Source organism: Notolepis coatsorum (genome assembly GCF_963971535.1).
Source record: "Notolepis coatsorum genome assembly, chromosome: 1".
NCBI lineage: Eukaryota > Metazoa > Chordata > Actinopteri > Aulopiformes > Paralepididae > Notolepis > Notolepis coatsorum.
The window spans coordinates 235,663,148-235,684,036 of NC_140165.1; the positions used below are offsets into that span (position 1 = coordinate 235,663,148).

At 42.2% G+C, this 20,889-nt stretch overlaps 1 protein-coding gene across 3 annotated transcripts in view; it reads left to right on the top strand.

The window, feature by feature from the left end:
* Window positions 1-10,826, top strand: part of eml2 (EMAP like 2) — a gene marked incomplete at its 5' end in the record, with an annotated part of 78,511 nt that extends 67,685 nt beyond the window's left edge. For all 3 annotated transcript variants that reach the window (XM_084313592.1, XM_084313593.1, XM_084313594.1), the window contains 7 exons: window positions 506-573; window positions 887-975; window positions 1,453-1,550; window positions 2,093-2,180; window positions 4,199-4,294; window positions 5,572-5,702; window positions 9,702-10,826. In XM_084313592.1, the coding sequence (XP_084169718.1) occupies window positions 506-573; window positions 887-975; window positions 1,453-1,550; window positions 2,093-2,180; window positions 4,199-4,294; window positions 5,572-5,702; window positions 9,702-9,827 (696 nt within the window). In that variant the 3' untranslated portion in view covers window positions 9,828-10,826. The remainder of the gene's footprint in view (window positions 1-505; window positions 574-886; window positions 976-1,452; window positions 1,551-2,092; window positions 2,181-4,198; window positions 4,295-5,571; window positions 5,703-9,701) is intronic.
* Window positions 10,827-20,889: the final 10,063 nt, after the last annotated feature.

A 20,889-nucleotide genomic window follows, 5' to 3' on the forward strand; every position in this document is an offset into this window, starting at 1 on the left:
CAGAGTGAGGAAGAGGAGGGAGGGAGAGGAGGGAGGTGAGGAAGGGAGAGGGGAGCAGAGTGAGGAAGAGGAGGAAGGTGAGGAAGGGAGAGGGGAGCAGAGTGAGGAAGAGGAGGGAGGTGAGGAAGGAAGAGGGGAGCAGAGTGAGGAAGAGGAGGGAGGTGAGGAAGGGAGAGGGGAGGGGAGCAGAGTGAGGAAGAGGAGGGAGGTGAGGAAGGGAGAGGGGAGCAGAGTGGGGAGGTGAAGGGCGGGAAGAGGAAATGGAGTGAGGAAGGAGGGTGGAAAAGAAGAAGATGATAAAATAGATTAGTGGAAGGAAAGAGACGGAGACACTGATGTGGAGATTAGAGGAAGAGAACGATGAAAATGATAGGGAATAAATGGACAGTGTTGGCAATGATGGTGATGGCTCTTGAGAGAGTGAAGGGTAGAGAGGTGCAGTTCAGAGTGAACAAAATGTAACAGCCCAACGGTCATCTCTCTCTCTCCCATCTCCATGCTCCAGGACCCCGGGAGGTCTGCTGGCTTTCACCCCAGCGGAGCTGTTCTGGCAGTGGGCACCATGTCTGGAAGGTAACCCTCCCTCACTGGAGGTCCCTCTACAGCACGTCCATACTTTACCAATTTGATCACATTCATCTGTACCATTTATCTTTATAGGTACCAGGACAACATACTGATTTATTACTGTGTGTGTGTGTGTGTGTGTGTGTGTGTGTGTGTGTGTGTGTGTGTGTGTGTGTGTGTGTGTGTGTGTGTGTGTGTGTGTGTGTGTGTGTGTGTGTGTGTGTGTGTGTGTGTGTGTGTGTGTGTGTGTGTGTGTGTGTGTGTGTGTGTGTGTGTGTGTGTGTGTGTGTGTGTGTGTGTGTGTGTGTGTGTGTTACAGGTGGTTGGTGCTGGACACTGACACTAGGGACCTAGTTTCTATGCACACAGATGGCAATGAGATCATTTCCAACGTCAAGTATTCCCCAGGTATACAAACGGCACTATGTAGTTATAATGATGTATATGTAGGGCTGTCCTGATATATCAGTTGTAATTACCAGTGAATAATCGAAGCTTCATTCTTCCTGCTCACACCGTTTCAATGTGGCACATACTGTAAATGAGAGCTATGGGGTAGTAGATGTCCTTGTTTGAGGATTTTCTATTCTGAGATTTTCAATATTCATTTTGGTTTATATACTTTCTTAAAAACGTTCCTATGCTGATGTAGGCACATTTTAGCGCGGTTGAAATAAATAAATAAAAATGAAGCATTTGAATCTTGATCTTGATCGAGTGCAGCTTTGAGGCTTTGACGCATTCAGGTCAGCCCTACATACCTGATCAAAATCTATTCTTCTCTTCTCTCTTTCACATGCTGTCCTATTCATCAGTACATTCATCTGTAGTTATGAACCGCTTCGCTGGTTGTCTGCCAATCTCTCTGCTATGTTCCGTCCCTAGATGGTAACTTCCTGGCTGTGGGTTCCCATGACAACTTTGTTTACATCTACGCGGTGTCAGATGATGGCAGGAAGTATAGCCGCGTTGGGAAATGCACCGTAAGTAATGGCTTTCACGTCGTTTCATGTCGTTTATGGGGAACGTTCTCAGTACACAGTAGCAGCTACTGTATGGTGTAATGATTAATGTTTAAGTGTATGATTTCTGTCAATGGCTGCACAGCTGCATGTACAGTACAGAATCTGGGCCAGAGCTGTAGGGTTGGGTTCTATTAGCCAATTCTGTTCCTGGTGCCAAGTTTGTATTAAATATCCAGATTAGCTATGCTTGGGATCTTAACGAATCCTTTTATCAAATCTTTTTTTTCCCCCACTTCTCTCCTCAGCTCCCCCTAAACCTCAACCCCAGTCTGTCGATATTAAGTTATTTATAATTTGGTTAAGTTACTTACAACATTACAATGTTAGTTTCTTTACGATTGTGTTGAGTTATTTTACAACGTTGCTGAAAAAAGTATTTTGTTACTGTACCGAGTGCAATAAAAGCAACAGGCAATTTTTGCCTAAAATGTTCCCATCTGTATTTCAACCCTAGCTGTTTTTCAATTAAAATGACCATTGATTTTATTCTCCTTCTCCAGGGCCATTCCAGCTTCGTCACTCATCTGGACTGGTCAGCTGACAGCCAGTACCTTATGACTAACTCAGGAGACTATGAGATCCTCTTCTGTAAGTCTGCTAGTCTGTCCCTCCTGTCTGTCTGTCTGTCTGTCCCACTGTCCCTCCTGTCTGTCTGTCTCATCTGTAGGAACCTTTAAAGCCCACTGCATAGCCTATCCATTCACAGATGATCATGCATTCATTCATGGCTCATCCTGCGTCACCATATTCATCGATCCTCATTAATCCATTCATTCATAGATGATCCTGCATCAGTTTATTCACAGATCATCGTTAATCCATTCATTCATAGGTCGTCCCGCATCTGTTTATTCATAGATCATCGTTAATCCATTCATTCATAGGTCGTCCCGCATCTGTTTATTCATAGATCCTCATTAATCCATTCATTCATAGATTGTGCTGCTTGATCGGCGCCCGGATGGATCAAGTTTAATATTGAGTATCTGCTTATACTGAGTCCTGGTTCAATATTAGTATTTTCCCAGACACAGCTGCACAGTGCACAGTATATTAAAGTTAGTAAACCCAGTCCAGTGCAGGTAAGACGGGCTAACCGAGTGGCTCTGCTTTAAAGGGCTTCTCCTTTCCTGTGTTTGTATAGCTGGAGGTACTTGTAAAAACATCTGCAGTTACAAAAAGCCCAAAGTCCAGAGAGAGTTATTCTCTCTGACAGAAAACACAGCTCCTGTACTGCCTGAAACGCCTCGTTTGTACTCCATCGTTTTCTTCCATTGCTCTACCTCACTAAGTAACACTTTGCATACGGGTAGTGCTTGACTCTATTGTTTCTCCATTTTTCAAGATGGCGGCTTGCTCATGAATTTTCTCTTTTTCCACCTAAATGGTTCACTAAAATATCTCTCTGACAACATTTTAGGCGAGAAATAGGATATGCAATTGCTGTATCTGATCTGATTTCATCCGCAACACCTAGTTTGACAGTTTGATCTGAATTTCATGAGCCAGACGCCTCCGCTCATGCGTGGGAGGCAGCAGCTCATTTCCATTTAAAACTACAGGCAGAGAAACAGCCTGTAGGGAACATGACTGGAACATGGGGGTATAGAGGCTGCTTGAATGCATAATCTGAATGGGTTTTTTTCAGTAAAAACCTTCAAATACATGTTTTGCAGACCTCGGAGACCCCTGTTAACTTGTTGAAAAGGAGCATAATATGACCTCTTTAATAAAGAAAAATAATAACATACATCACAGCTTTGCCATAATGGTTTATCATTTATTTATCAACAAAAACATTTATTTTTTATTTATTGTAGCTGATACTGTAAAACATTAATTAATTCACTCCCTCCTACTGTAGATCATCATTCATTCACTCATACTGTAGATCATCATTCATTCACTCATACTGTAGATCATCATTCATTCACTCATACTGTGTAGATCATCATGCAACCAGTCATCCATAGATCATTATTTATACATTCATTATTTCGCCCTGGCGGGAGGTACTGTTTTTGTGTGTGTGTGTGTGTGTGTGTGTGTGTGTGTGTGTGTGTGTGTGTGTGTGTGTGTGTGTGTGTGTGTGTGTGTGTGTGTGTGTGTGTGTGTGTGTGTGTGTGTGTGTGTGTGTGTGTGTGTGTGTGTGTGTGTGTGTGTGTGTGTGTGTGTGTGTGTGTGTGTGTGTGTGTGTGTGTGTGTGTGTGTGTGTGTGTGTGTGTGTGTGTGTGTGTGTGTGTGTGTGTGTGTGTGTGTGTGTGTGTGTGTGGAACTGTTCTCACCGTATCTTGAAGAGTAATGGTCGAATTGCCATGAAATTTGCCCTGCACATTCATGACCAAGCGGAAGAACACTGTATAATTTTGGTAGCCCCATGATCTTTCCTCTATAGCGCCACCATCTGGGGAATATATTATAATGAGCGCATCTCCTGACCCGTTTGCACATTAATGTCCCTAGAAGAATGACCCCAAATAGATGACCTTTTCTCTAGCACCACCATCAGGCCAAACCTATATATATATATATATTTCAGATATTGATTTGAAGAAGTGTTCATCATGCATCCATTCATTCATGTAATAACCAGTCTTTTCCTGCAGGGGAGGCATCCAGTGGTAAACATGTGACCAGTATGGACATGCTGCGTAACCTGGAATGGGCCTCCTCCACCTGCCCCCTGGCCTTCAGCACCTTCGGTACGTTCAGGGTTCACCCTCGCTGGGTCCACTGTGCCAGCACCCCAAGCTGTTGAAAGAGTCCAACTTCTCATTCGATTCATCAGAGTAGTGCACAGTACAATTTGAGAATGTTTGAGAAGATGGACTATTTCAACCTTGGGGTAAGTATTTGACAAATAAGTGGCTCGGATTTTATTTTTAGGTAATATGAAATGCTTCTGAGGAAGTAAAATTACGTGACCTGCCGTCTCCCGAGATCTAAAATGTATTTGTCTATGTTAATTTGTCCGGCTGTAATATGAAGCGAGCCAAGTGTAGCAGTTCGTATACAGTCGGAACTTGGAACCAGCAAGGTTACCCTCAGAATAGTATCTTGCAGAGTGTTGACACGGCATTTGACACTAAACTTGTATTAAAATCAATAAAGATTACATATAATTTGGTGGGGTTCTGTTGAGCATCGTCATCAATCTTTATTCGAACAATCCATTGACAATGATGCCGCGATTACACAGAGAAACAAAGTACACGCATACAACATCAGCGAACAATCAGTTAAAATATAAATACAACCATACAAATCAACAAGCAAAATCCGTTAAAACGGTTACAGACAGGTAATGGACGGTTGTTAAATGCAAACCTAAAGCGTCCAAGAGGTATAAAAGTATTATGTTTTTGGTCACGTTTTGCAAGAGATTCCACGACTCTGCTGCACTAAAACTAAGAGCAGTCTTTCCAGGACAGGTCCTGGCATGAGGTACTAGAAGAACCGGCCACTGGAGTGAGTTAAAAGTTGACCAGGGTTCCAATCTAACATAGAAGTAATGTTGGTGATGATGGTAATTTTCCTACCAGGGCTTCATAGATAAACAAGCACCAGTCATTATAGCTGGTATGAGTATAAACATGTCTGTAGGTTATTGGCAGGATATTCCCCTCATTGGGCTTCCAGATTGGTTTACCACTAACGACGTGTTTTAGAATAATAAGGTCCTAACCAGGTACTAACCAGCTCTTCCGAGGGGGAGGTTGTAGCTCCCCAGGGTATCGTATTAACTAAAGTGAGAATCCTTCTTGTGTTGATGGAAGTGAAACGGATCAAACCAAACACCACAACTTCTCGTTCTAGCTTGGAAACAGGAAGCAAAGAATGACCTCTGTCTCTCTCTCCCCCTCCCCGCCCACTCTATCTCGCTCTCTGTCTCTCTTTCTGTCTCTCTCTCCCCCTCCCCGCCCACTCTCTCTCTCGCTCTCTGTCTCTCTCTCTGTCTCTCTGTCTCTCTCTAACCCAGGAGTGTGGCCAGATGGGGCAGACGGAACAGACATCAACGCCGTGTGCAGGTCACATAACAACAACCTCCTGGCCTCAGCTGATGACTTTGGCAAAGTGCACGTGTTTTCCTTCCCCTGTTCTCAACCAAGGGTAGGTGTTTTAACCCCTGATCTCAACCCAGGGTAAGTGTTTTAACCCCTGATCTCAACCCAGGGTAGGTGTTTTAACTAGGGATGCTCGATATTGGCTTTTTTACCGATATACCGATATTGTCCAACTCTTAATTAATAATAATATTAATATCAACCGATACCGCAGGGTTTCCGCCCCCAAAAAACAGAATCATTTCAGGTAATTAACATTACATATCTCTTGTTGTGGAATTAACACAACATTATGCATACTTTTGACAATAAATAAAATCAGAATGTGTTCTTACTTGCTTGCCTGGGTAAATAAAGTGTATAGAAATGTAAAAAGAAAAATTATACCGATATTTTCCGATATTCAAGTTCAAGTTCCTTTTATTGCCACACTTTATATCACATTTGAATGCCAATATCGGCCGATAATATCGGTAGGCCGATAATATCGGACATCCCTAGTTTTAACCCCTGATCTCAACCCAGGGTAGGTGTTTGATCTCAACCCAGAGTAGGTGTTTTAACCCCTGCTCTCAACCCAGGGTAGGTGTTTTAACCCCTGATCTCAACCCAGGGTAGGTGTTTTAACCCCTGATCTCAACCCAGGGTAGGTGTTTTAACCCCTGATCTCAACCCAGGGTAAGTGTTTTAACCCCTGATCTCAACCCAGGGTAAGTGTTTTAACCCCTGATCTCAACCATGGTTACATGTTTTAACTCAACAATGCGTAGAAAGTGTTCTATTTTCGTTCTTAAGCACAGAATTTAGAATGTGTGTACGCACAGAAAAATCTGGATTTATCACACAGGTTCTACGCACACTCCGTGTTGATAAATGTCACTTGTTCTACGCTCCGCGCTCGTGCACGATTTTAAGTATTTGCATATAGAACCGCCCGTAATTAAGTTATACGGTCATGAAACACTCCCATGAAATGTGGAAAAGTGGACTAAGCCGAGCGAAGCGTGTTATGGGAGAAATACGCGACAGGCTGACAGACAGACAGGTGATGCCGGATATTATATATATCCTGGGCAGCGCAAACACTAATAAAGACCGTGCTGGAATATGACTGCCTTTTCCCGTTTCGTTCTATTAATACCCTGGGATTAAAGTTCTCCTCAATTTTATTCCAAATCGCGATGGATTTTCCGTAAATGTTCTACCTGCATATGATTTGTAGAGGCATACAATCTATTTTGATGTCGGTATTAGGTATAGCCTATATAAACAATAATACGAGAGCATATACAAGAACAATGAATCTCACTGCCATGTATGATGTAGCCTACGCCATGTGTAGCCTGCCTATATGTGATCAATACAAACTTGAACTTGAATTCCATCATCATATTTATATGTTGTGTCTGTCCACTATGTTTGTTACTTTGTTATTTCCCCCCCCTATCTATGTAAAGCGACCTTGGGTCTCTTGAAGGGCGCTATATAAAATGAAGCTATTATTATTATTATTATTATTATCACGTCTGTGCCGGAGCTCACAAATAGACTGTTAGTCTCAGTGACGTTTCAACGGAGGTCATGTATTCTAACCAACAAATTGAAGTAGAAAGCATTTCGTTGTGACCAATCTTATTTGGAAACATGACACACAAAATAATAGTATTTCGCTTTTTATTTAAAACAATATTTAATCGTGTTTGGAGGTGGGTGTTCTGCGTCTGCCCCCCCCGTGCCAAACAAGCAGGCGAACCTCTTGGTTCGTGCGTGAGCACGTTATAATTACACTACTGTCGCTATTTTACAAAGAACTATAATGAATTACGGTTCATACAGAACACGCGCCAGTGTTGAAACTAATGCACGGAAGCTTATTTCCGCGTTGCAATAATAATATTCTACCACTGGGCGCCACACCGGGCACCAAGTACGCACGGTCAGAGCTGTGCGTATATATACGCACAAAGTCAAGCAAATTCAAACGTTCAAATTGATAAGTCCCACACTTTGCTTAGAAATGATCGTAGACATGGGTTACGCACATATCTGTGCGTACAGTACGCACCATTGATAAATGAGGGCCCTGGTCTCAACCATGGTTAAGTGTTGTAGCCCTGCCCCTGATCTCAAGGAAGTAGGTGTGGGCATCGCCTGGAACCATTAAAGGTGCCATGCATTATAAATGGCCTTTTCCAGTGTTTACCATTGTTTCCTAGCAATGGGGGATTATATCAATGTGGTCTGTGTCGTTAATTATCATATTGACTCATCAGTCTAGTCTCGAGTTCACGAGATCTTCCCTCACTCAACTAAGCCGTTCTGATTTGACAGTATTGCTGACGTGAATAAGGCACTGATTTGCATATCTCCGCCCCCTCAACAGCAGAGAGAGTGGAAATACCTTCACTTCCTCAAAGTGAAGCGAGGCAGAGAACGAGAGAGAGAGGGAGAGAGAGAGATAGATAGAGAGGGAGAGGAGCTTCTGTCGGGGAAACAAAACGCATTTTACACACAACCTGGCCGCGCGCGTGAAGGGACTTCTCCCGGAGCACGCTCATAACACACACGCATTTTACACACAACCTGACCTCTATCTCTCAGTCTCTCTCCGTGCCAGTGCAGACTGTGGGTGACTGTCACTCAAAGCGCTTATGAGCGGAGCCCATCCAAGAACAGCCTGAAATCCTCAAATAGAAAAACTATGCTTTTGAGTACTTCATTAGAAATACAAAACAATGGGCGGCTAAGTGGCACAGTGGGCAAGGCGCTCGCCACTAGTGCAGGAGATGCTGGGTTCGATCCCAGCTCTCGGCATTGCTACCAGCTTGGCTGGTCGTTCATACTAACACAATTGGCAGTGTTAGGGGTGGGAAAGCTGGTGGGTGGGTCCTGGTCGTTGTAAACAGCGACTCCTACAGTTCGGTCGGGGCGCCTGCTCAGCGAGGAAAGGATCTAAGGGGGTAGTGTGATCCTTCCACACGTTACACCCTCTCAGTGAGAGTCCGCGCTGACAGGTGAAAAGAAGCGGTCGATTGGCTACACATGTGTCGGAGGAAGCATGTGATAGCCTCCACTCTCCCAGACCGACCGTAGGGGGTAGGTGCGCAGCGACCAGGAAGGGGATTGGGAATTGGCATAACGACTAACATTGGGATGGGAGAAAAACGGAGGAAAAAGGAGGGGGAAAAAGATTTAAAAAAAAGAAATGCAAAACAATGAGCGGCTAAGTGGCGCAGTGGGCAAGGCGCTCGCCACTAACGCAGGATATGCTGGGTTCGAGCCCAGCTCTTGGCGTTGCTTCCGGCTTGGCTGGTCGTTCATACTAATACAATTGGCAGTATTAGGGGGTGGGAAAGCCGGTGGGTGGGGATCAGACGTTGTGGACAGCGACTCCTACAGGTCGGTTTGCTGCGCCTGTACAGCAGAATCAGGAAGTATCGGGGGCAGCGTGAGCCTCCCACTCGTGACTCCTCGCCACTGAGAGATTGTGCTGTTCAGGTGAAAAGATGCAACGGCTGCCTCCTCGTGTACCGGAGGGGACACGTGATGCAAGGCTTCGTCCACATTGCAGCCGACCAGTGGGAGGCATGGTCTAACAACGTTCGAGACAGGGGAGGGGAGAATTGGATAATACGAAATTGGGGACGGGAGAAAAATAGAAAAATGGGGAGAAAAAGTAGATAAAAAAAAATACAAAACAATGAATTTTTTTGAAAAAAACTTTACAGATGTGTTCCATAGACTCACAGGAATTGTGTAAAGTTGCCAAAATAGTACAAGGAATAGCAATGCATGGGACCTTTAAATGTGAATGCAGTTATCAGGGCCATGCGGGGCTCAGGGCAATTTGACCAGACGCCCTCTTGAAATTCAACCAGCTCTTACCCACAGCAGCTTTGAGGCAGAAACTCAGAAGTCGCAAATGGATAAAACATGGTCTTGTTGTCATACATACAGCTTTATGCTACTATACTGTATCCACGTCCAAAGCGTGTCATCCAACTAAACGCTCCCTCTGTTGTGTCACTTTCTCCTGTGCCTCCAGGCTCCAAGCCACATGTACGGTGGCCACAGCAGTCACGTGACCAACGTTGCCTTTCTACATGACGACAGTCACCTGATCTCCACTGGTGGGAAAGATACCAGCATCCTGCAGTGGGTGGTTGCCTAGGCAACAACATTCTCCTGTCGCTGATCACTGTAGGAACAGCATCCTAACCCCCGTTATACCTTTCACTGTATCCTCCTGCCCACCTGATGGCAGCATTGCTGTGCCTGAACCGACTCTTCCAACCCCATTTTCAGACCAAACAGAAGCATTATAATGAGAATATTATCATCTGAAATAAACAGACGACGTAGAAAAAGCACTTATTACCAGAAAACAAACATGCCCTAGTAATTAATCCCATCAATGGTAGAACTGATCAATTATATGACTAATTATAATAAAACCAACCCCACAAATGATCCTATCCAACACTATCTATCCCTTAACTCTCTCCCCCTGCTGGAGGTGGTGACTAGATGAGATCCTTGGGATGACCGTGCTCTTTTAATTAGTCTTAACTTAACCCAGTGCCTAAACATTATTCCCATCCCTTAACCGTAACCCTTGACATCCCTATATTAACCCTTTCCCATTTCCAAACCGTGCTGACAAAACCGCAACCTTAAGCTTGAGATTGTAATTTTTAAAGATTGTTGTCAGAGATTGTAAACTATATAAAGAGGCTGTATTCTCCCAAATTCCCGTTTAGCCACGCCCCCTGGCTGCTGTGTGTCTTGAGTGTACCACTGTTACTGTGCTGCGCCGAGGAGCCACTAGATGGCGCTATTACATAAGAGAGTTAGCATGACTGCTGTAGATGCTATTTATGTTGCAAAGGTCTATAGAATAAAATATATATTATGCATTATATCCAAGTGGCTGTGGTATATTAATATAACTCTTAACAATGATGGATGTCATTATTATTATTATTATTATTATTATTATTATTATTATTATTATTATTATTATTATTATTATTATTATTATTATTATTATTATTCTTGTTGCACTTTTAGTGAACCAACAGAGGATAATATATAGAACTGTATTGTAGGAGTGTGCTTAAGCTGTGCTTTGCCTTCTTCTGTTTTGTTAATAAAGTTTTTACCCAAATACTGGAAAGGGGATTCTGTCTGTATGTCTTGTTGTCAACAAGTTAAAAGTGTTAAATTCAGAATTTTGGAACCCAATCCCTTTTTCCTACTCTACCCAATGATGATCGGTAGAATCCATTCTCAGCACAACCTATGCTGTTCTTCATACTGCATACCCACAGCTTTGATTTATTTTACATATGAAATATATATATATAAGGTCATGCACTGCGACAGATGGATAGGATAACAAAATGTATTTAAAGGATTATTTCCTTATTTCCATCGTGGTCCTACCTCTGGCTGGAAAATGAAAAATGTATGCAAAGTCAATGGGGCCACACAGTCTATACAAGCCCTGAAATAAATGTTGAAACATCCTTTGGGTGCATTGTGGAGTAGGTTTCGGTGTTTATTTGTGTGTGGCCCCATTGACTGCATTTGTTTTGTGGCTAACTAGTCAGAGCGGGATGGCTCCAGCGTGGATTGTGCTGAGAAAGGACACTTGCACTTTAATGTTAATGAGTGCAAATGGTTTTTAATGGGTTAATGAGTGCTAGATAGGAGCAGGTTGTTATCAGACAGTGACTCATTGATGTAAAACCATTAACTGGAATTTGATGACCGATGTCCTTTCTCCGCACAATCCCACATAATAACGGCAGAAATCATCAATATATGGCGGTCGGATGGCGTAGCGTCACCAATGCAAGAGGCTGCGGTCTCGACTCCCGGAGTCAGCATTGCCTACGGCTTGGGCCGGTCGTCATACTAACTCGTTTGGCTGAGTTAGCGGGAGGGAAGTCGAGGGTGGTAATCTGGCGTTGTGGACAGCGACGCCTACAGGTCAGGTCTGGGCGCCTGCTCAGCGAAAGGCAGGAAATGGTGAAGGCAGCGTGACCTCCCACGCGTTACGCTTCACCAATGAGAGTCCTCGCTGCCAGGTGAGAAGAGAGCCACTGGCTGTCTCCACATGTGTCGGAGGAAGCGTGTGGTAGACTTCAGGGTTCCCTTGTACCGACATGCGCACAACAACCAGGTAGGGGAGGGGGGGAATTGGCATAACGACTAAATTGGGATGGGGAGAAAAAAAATAGAAAAATCAGGCGGAGAAAAAGAGGATTAAAAAATATATATATATCATCAATATATAACTATCTTATGATATAGTAGTGGTCTGCGATGTCTCGAGACTCACTTAATCAGGAGTATAGTCGGGTTTTAATCGTTATTTCTTTTATTAGCAATATCCATAAATTTTTCATCCATCCAGCCTGACGTTATCATTGGGAATGGGTCTGAGCTCGCAAAGAGCAAATACTGCCGCCTATCATCTCCCGGATGGTATTGCACATCATTGGATTGGATTGGCTGGGACTGCCAAGGAAATACAGGAAATACAGGAAATACATTTAAGCTCGAGTTTATTGAGATGAGACAGAACGCTCTAGAAATATATTGATATTCATCACGGTATAAAATGGAAATGTATGTATGAAAAAATGATCTGTTTCGTGCATGTTGACTGGAAGCAACTCATTGACGATCACTGTGTTATTTAGATCTATTGCTATTATATTTGCCCGGAATGAGTTAACAGGGGTCGAACTTTAACACAACGCAGAGATGGCAAGACGAGCGCGGCTACATCAGTACAATGAAATTCAGTCATAAAGGTTTATCAGCCAAAAGGAATGCTTAGGTCGTCTTAGCCTCCACTACCTCCCTGATTGTCGTAAAGAGGAGCACCAGAGGACGAGTCTTCTCAGGATGTTTTGGGGACAGTTGGACTGCCTATTGACGGTCAACAGATCACTGGGATGAGTGGTCGAGGAGGGGCTTTAAAAGAAGGAAGGACCCTGTAGCTTTAATCACATGCATGGAAACTAACCTTTTAAGTAGGTGAACTTCAGGTCAGTGTTGTAGTCAAGACGCCGTGTTGACTGTCAACACCTCTGAGTCGAGGAGGAGGAAGGACCCTACATCTACACAGACAACAACCTACACACACTATAACAATAACCCCCGAAAGGACACGGATGAATCCACATACGGTAAACAATAACCTCCCAAAAGGACACTGATGAATCCACATACGGTAAACAATAACCTCCGAAAAGGACACGGATTAATCCACATACGGTAAACAGCCTGAGGATGAGGAGCTGGGAGGAAGACGGCAGGAAGGTGCCAGTTGATTAGATTAGATTCAAATGTATTAATAATCAGATGTATATACAGAGTTTTAATATTAATATGTACAGTGATACAGGCTATACTATATCTGCTATAGTTTCATGGAATTCTCTTCAGATTGAAGTGTGTGCCTTGTGTAGAATCTTGGGAGTTTGCTGGAGAGGAGGAAGAGTAATGGTTCCGGCCTGGCCGTCACTTCTCAGCCAAACGTCCCATTAAGTGTCCAGTACACACTTTTTCCCCTTAGTTATTTAACTCTCCTGTTCAATAGTCAGGATTAGCACAACTGTTCTGAAACTATGACCATGTTTGATCATCTAACAGCTGCCTGTAGTTAACTACTTTAATCCTATGGACAAAGAACCATAAAGTTACAAGAAAATATATTCCTTTATTGATCCCCTTGGGAAATTCGGGGATCATACTTCTGTCTTTAGCGATGAATGAACATGACGCTCCAACTCACGATCTTAAGATAATTATTTCTGAAAACAGAGTTACATGGTTATTCTCTGACCTATACTGGTGTAATGGAGATTTTCTCTGATGACTGTTCGCTAATAAATAATACTTCATTTGTTTCTAAACAAAGTCAAACTGATTCATTCTTTTTTATTTTCTGTAAACAGGCAAATGTTAAGACATAAATAAACATTTGTAAATATTACTGTTGTGTACTATAAACTGAGACGAAACTACTAACTAACTTGACACACAACCTTTCACATAATCTTAAACGTGGGTGTAATAATGGATGACAATTTGACATGGAAATCTCACATATCATGTAAAAACAAAGGTGTCTAAGAAGAATATTTCTGTTTTGAACAAAGCAAAGTATGTGTTCGACTACAAGACAAATTCTGTATTGTTCACTTACTTTGCCATATTTGAGTTACCGTGTAGAAGTATGTGGCAACACATATGAACATCATAAAGCCAGTTTATATGATGGAAAAGAGCATAAGAATTGTTCATAAAGTGTAAGATAGATATATAATAGTTGAGTTACAAATATTATTAGTTACTGTACAGGGGGAAAAGGAGTATGGTAAGCTGGAGGTTCCCGGTTCGATTCCCGCTCCTCCCAGGCAAGACACTTAACCCCTAACTGCTCCTGATGAGCAGATCGGCACCTTGCATGGTCTCCTCCGCCGTCGGTGTGTGAAGGTGTGAGTGAATGGGTAACAATGTGAGGAACAAATTGTAAAGCTCTTTGGATAAAAGAGATATATAAATGCCCATTTACCATTTGTTTGTTTTTAGCTCAAGAGGAGAACCATAGAAGGACATGTCATTTGAAGCATCAGTATGTAGGACTACTAAAGCAGATGTGTATTTCAGTATGTGGCGTAACACTGGAATGCTCTACAGAATGATTTAAAGAGTTGTACAAATATCTTTCAGTTCAAGAAAATCTATACAGAAAGAACAATTCGATTTTATGAAGTTGAGGGGTAACGGGTTTCCATATGACAATCTTTTTCTTTTTTTCTCAGTTATTGTATTGATTGTTAAATATGTGTAATTGACCGACTATGTCTATTGTCTATTGAAAATCTATGTCTATTGTTTGTTAATTTATTGAGTCAGGGATTTTCTTCTCCCTGCTCCTTTTCGCTCATGGAATGTGCAAATTAAGAGGTGCTTTGATTATGAAATTATTATTTCTTTCCTTTATGGAACTGCATTACCATGAACGGGAACAAATGAAAATTAAATCACAAGTCACAACTGAGGCATTTGTTTGTTGTTCACACTTTGCAATGATGCTTAATTAACTTGGTTATGGCCTCAATGGTCCCATAATCCAGATTCTTTTTTTTCATATTCTAAATAAAATATTTTGGGATTTTTCTTAATAACCCATTGTAAATCGGATTATACTAGGTCTGTTGGACTCCAGTGTTTACAAAAATGACCAATCTAAACACACAAACAAACAAACAAACAAACACACAAACAAGCTCAATCAATTAACTAAGGAATGAAAACAAGTCTCCATTCCTATCTGTTTATTTAGTTTTGCTGGTGGGTCCACCCATTTGCTCATGGTTTGATTACGGATTGGGCCTTTAACCCACTGTGTGGTTTCACATGAGACTAAGGAGAAGAAAGGGAAGAAGCCAGCTGTAGATTTATTTATGAATATATTTATGAATGCATTTATGAATATATGTATGAATATATGTATGAATGTATTTGTATTTATGAATGTATTTATGAATGCTGCTCCCAGTCAATACAGCAGCCATGTTAGGCCGTTCCACAGCATCATATTCTACCTCTGCTTTCAAACTATGTCTAATATTAACACAGAACACCTGATGATGACTTTGGTAGATTCATTACAAATATTTACTTGTGTCCTTAGTTACTGAACTGTTACCGAGAAACACATAAGCTATAGTTTTCTAGGCCGGAGTCCAATTCTGACTGTGACAATACAAAGATGACTTCCTCTTAATTGTATATGCACGTTTTATATGTTTATTTATACCAGGGTAGACTAAGACTCAGTATGGAGTATTGCACATTGTACAGAGTAGACTTGCTATATATATTTGTACATGTTAACTTAGGGTAGAATCTGTATTTTATACCAGGAGGGGCTGTACATACATGCATTGTGTTATTATTATCATTGATAGAGATATGTCTCACCTGTCCAGCAGATCAGACCCTCATCTTTATTTTAATATTTTATCTTGTTTTTACCTTTTATTCTTGTTTATTGTTGTTTCTATTGCCCTGCTTCTACCTCCCCTCCGCTGTGCTGCTATGACCCCTGAGGGGATTAATAAAAAAAAACACATCTTATTCAGAAATATGAACTGAATATGTCATTATCAGGACGTTCTGGCCTCCTGCCCTTAAAATAGGATATCAGTGTGTAGGATGTGGAACCTGTCGTATTAACCAGGAAACCTCCCAGAAGAGAAGTCACAAGCCTAATATGTCTGCTTATTTTCCAATGGGACCAAATATGGAGCACAATAAATTCTGCTTTATAAATCCTCCGCAGAGCCAAAGTATCTTTATCTCCATTCCCCGCTGCTCAGAAATCATCAGATGTGCTTTGTTGCTTTTCCCCTGCGGTTTTAAAGATTTGAAAGAGTGATTTGTGAGAGTTCCATTGCACCGTGAAAAAAGTTTGGACCGGACTGAGACAAACAAGCTGGTCCATTTAGCCGCTCTCTCGTCTTACCGCTGGAGAAACAAAGCGCTCCGAGCTTCACATGGCGTTTCCTTTACTGGCCGTTTAGATGTTTTTATTGGGGAGCGATGCTTTTGCTACGAGGACATTCATCAGGTTAATCTGACCTGAAAACCAGGTCAATGTATGAAAAGCGTCCCAATAAAGATGATTTAATTCCAAGCGAGGAAGACGGCGTGCGGTGACTCTAGCATTATGCACCTTGTACTCAGGTACTGTACTGTTGTCTATTACTATTGTTACTATTATTATTCAAAATTAAACATACTGTAGTTAGATCAAACATAGCTAATTAAAAGCACATCTCCAAAATCAAGGGACCAATCGTGTGTGTGTGTGTGTGTGTGTGTGTGTGTGTGTGTGTGTGTGTGTGTGTGTGTGTGTGTGTGTGTGTGTGTGTGTGTGTGTGTGTGTGTGTGTGTGTGTGTGTGTGTGTGTGTGTGTGTGTGTGTGTGTGTGTGTGTGTGTGTGTGTGTGTGTGTGTGTGTGTGTGTGTGTGTGTGTGTGTGTGTGTGTGTGTGTGTGTGTGTGTGTGTGTGTGTGTGTGTGTGTGTGTGTGTGTGTGTGTGTGCGTCTGCGTCTGCGTCTGTGTGGAGGGTACATTCACAGGGGCAGTGAAAATAGAGACAAGACGAGCTGTGAGGACAGAACATAATGCTGGAGGGGGACGTCCTCAGAGACTCCTAATCAAACAAAGGAGAATGGAAGACTTTGACAGTCTGGGGTCTCAACCACAGAATGTACAACCCATTAGGCTGAAACAACACACACACACGCACACACACACACACATGCACACACACACGCACACACACAGGTTTTACAAGCATGGGATTGGAACACAAAGTGGAACCACGCTGAGAGTGTTTGTTGCTGTCATGTGAACTGGGTTTTATGAGTTCCATCGCTGGCACTAACCACATGCACACGCACACACGCACAAACACACACGCGCATGCATGCACACACACACACACACACACACACACACAAATACAGCAAGGATGTTTTGATTTATTGTTTTCCAATTTCCAGATGTTTTGAAGTCACATGTAGTACAATCTCTCTCTCTCTCTCTCTCTCTCTCTCTCTCTCTCTCTCTCTCTCTCTCTCTCTCTCTCTCTCTCTCTCTCTCTCTCTCTCTCTCTCTCTCTCTCTCTCTCTCTTTCTCTCTCTCTCTTTCTCATTCTTCTCGCACTCCTTCTCTCTGGCAGCTGTTCTCCAGTTCAATATACTGAAGCAGCCACATATGTATTTTCCAGGTGTGGATAACGTTAGCTTACTCATCCTGCTGCCTGCTATGAACAGTGGAACAGGCGTCATGGATTGAATTGTATCACAGGCCCCAGAAACTCATATCCACCTGGTCCCACATGTACTCACTTAGGCGAGACAGTACCCCCAAAATCGCCTTTTTGCTTTTTTTCCGACGATATTGAGATTTTGTTATATTTTGCTTCCTTAACATGTCTTATTTCAAACTAATGGCAATAAAATATCGAAAACAGACAATTAGTTGTTTATTTTACTTCATTTTCTCTGATTATGTCCATAGATCACAATTACAATAGAAGTTTGAGGTCATTTTCTGAAAAACTAGTTTTTATGCATTTTACTTACACACAAAGACACGGAACTCCATTTACCTAGTACCTACACACCAAACTTTCCACATTTCTTCCCATCCATATTATGCTTCTTATTTCAGAGGGGTTTGTTGATATATCATTCATAGCTGGGTTTATAGTACATTTTATACCAATTTTTTTTTATGACAGTAGACAGTATTTCCTGATGTATGGGCTGATAAGAGGCCATACAGTAGCCACAATCCCCTCTGAAAAAAGTTTCGTTTTGAATGTATCAACAAAATGAAACCAAGTTTTTGAATCTGGCATTATCCATGTTGATGATGCGAGTCTTGGTGATACATGCAAATGTGCGCATATTTAATGAGGATGTGCCTCATTTGCATATATGAACATACAATTCAGAAAACGTGCAATATATTTTTTCTTAGTTTATATGTACATAACAAACTGGGAAAGTTTCATAGTGATATCTATTAAAAAATAATTGCCTATTAGGGAGTACTGTCTGGCCATAAGGGGTTATTGTTAGCTTAGCTCTTCACAGGTATAGTATGGTATATCAGTCTACTGTAGGGCTGTGGTACATTTTTTTTACTTGAACTTGAGGACTGCATACTTTTTTTGCAAACCAAAACAACATACTTTATACTTATAGCACATGCATGATGGTCTCTTTTGAAAGATGACATTCTGAAGTTTCTGATTCCAGGAAGAAAATTCACTTTAAATGCTAATGTAATAGAGTTACATAGGTCTGAACTTGAGTTGTAAAAAAACTTGTTACTCAAGTTTTTCTGTAGTAGTTAGTAGTCCAGAGGTAGTATTTCCCCAGAAGGTGGTATGGCTTACAAATCCAGATGTAGACATAGCCTGAAGACTTATGTAGTACATATCCAGATTTCATAAAGATCCATTCAGAAATGAGTGATTAGGAGTGATTTTGGTAAACTGTGTACAAAGAAAAACTCAGTTTTCTCATAGACTTCAATTCATTCGGCTGTTTTGCTCTTCCTTTTTTCGTGTTTCTTCGTGTTTTTTTTTTTTTTTTTTTTTTTTGATCCCCATGTGCACGGGTATCATTGGAAAGCCACACTCATTGGTGAGATCGGATCTAGATTGACGGAACTACTGCAGCCTGAGTCTGTAGTGGTATTTTGCGCAATACCGTGTACTTTGCACAAGCCTCAAATACCGGCATGTAACTCGAGAACCGCTGAATGGATTTTGTCGGATTTTGTCGCTATCGACAGGCAACAAATAAGCCTTCAATTCTATATTGTATTACAAAATATGCACAGCCGAGCCACTAGGGGTCGCCAAAGTGCTGGTTGCAAAAAATCCGAAAAGAGCAGCTTAAGAGATATTATAATGTAGAAAGAACCTGCAGTTCATCTTCTAACGACAGTCAAGTCTCAGTTATTTCTTCATAGGTACGGTCGCTTTCACATAGTTTGGTGGACTCGGTGCGATTCGGGGGGGTGAAGTTGCAACATTGTTGCATTCTTCATTTGGTTCGGTTTGCTTTCACACTGCAATTTGTCAAGTGCACCAAACTTTCTGAACAATGTCACGCGATCGAAAAGGGTGCTCATCTATTGGATATATAGAATCCCAAAAACAGGCTTCGGGGACAGCTCTACAGCGCACAACACACACACACCACATTATTCTGCGAAGCAGCCCAGCGCACATACACACCACATTATTCTGCGAAGCAGCCCAGCGCACACATACACACACACACCACATTATTCTGCGAAGCAGCCCAGCGCACACACATACACACACACACCACATTATTCTGCGAAGCAGCCCAGCGCACATACACACACACACCACATTATTCTGCGAAGCAGCCCAGCGCACATACACACACACACCACATTATTCTGCAAAGCAGCCCAGCACACACATTCACACACAAACCACATTATTCTGAGAACCAGCCCAGCCCAGCGCACACACACACCACATTATTCCCCCCGAGCAGCCCAGCGCACACACATTATTCTCATATATTGCTGAAATGCTGACGTAATTTTTTTACTTTGATGTGACATTGGTCGATTGTTCGATTGAAGCTCATTGCCATCATTCTCTCACTAAACAACTTGTACACCTCGTTGTTTTTGTGAGTAGCCACAAGCAGCTGTTTATTTAGCTCGTCTGACCATATTTCTATCAGGGTTTTTACCTCCTTTGCCCACGTCTGTCCACGAGACATGTTCCACGAGTGCTTGTTTTGCAGTACGCGCCGCAGTGTTTGTTTTGTTTCCTTCTACTCAAGATGCACAGTTTATCGGGTCACTTCCTATATTTGGTCTTGCGTTTGGTCCGATGAGCATTCACACCACAAAAGTACGCACCTTTATCGCTCGAGATAAAGCTGGGAACGAGGTTAGTACGCACCAGGGTTCACTTGGAAGCGAACCGAGACCTACGTTTTCAGGCGCACCAGAGTTCGCGTTTTTGGTCCGCACCAGAGTTTGAATGAGCTTTCACACTACCCCAAACCAAGTGGACTATCCAAGCTAACAGCTCTGATGTGAATGCGACCTTAAGAGTTTTTCAGAAATGTGGTCCTATAGCTCAGTGGTAGACCTACTATCACTGCCAGCGTTAACATCGATTTCCACTGGGGCACTTAAAAAAATTATTATAATAATAATGCACACAAAATGGCATATCCTATGTTGAGGAAAATCCACCTCCTAAGTAAAAGAAAATCTGTTGGAGTGATAGCTTTGCATAGCCTTCAATGAGTCTGACATGTCAGGCTAGAGCCAACACTGCTAAACTCTGATTCACTATCACCACCACCACAAATATTATTATAAATACCAGGAAATGTCATGGAGTCACCGAAATGAAGACATGTCTTCCTCTTGGGGTTATGAATGGACACAGCAAATTGTATGACAGTTCATCCATTACTTTTCGAGATGTCTTGTTCTCAGTTTAGCCATGGGGTCACCAGAGGAAAGGTCATGGGGTCACCAGAGGAAAGGTCATGGGGTCACCAGAGGAAAGGTCATGGGGTCACCAGAGGAAAGGCCATGGGGTCACCAGAGGAAAGGCCA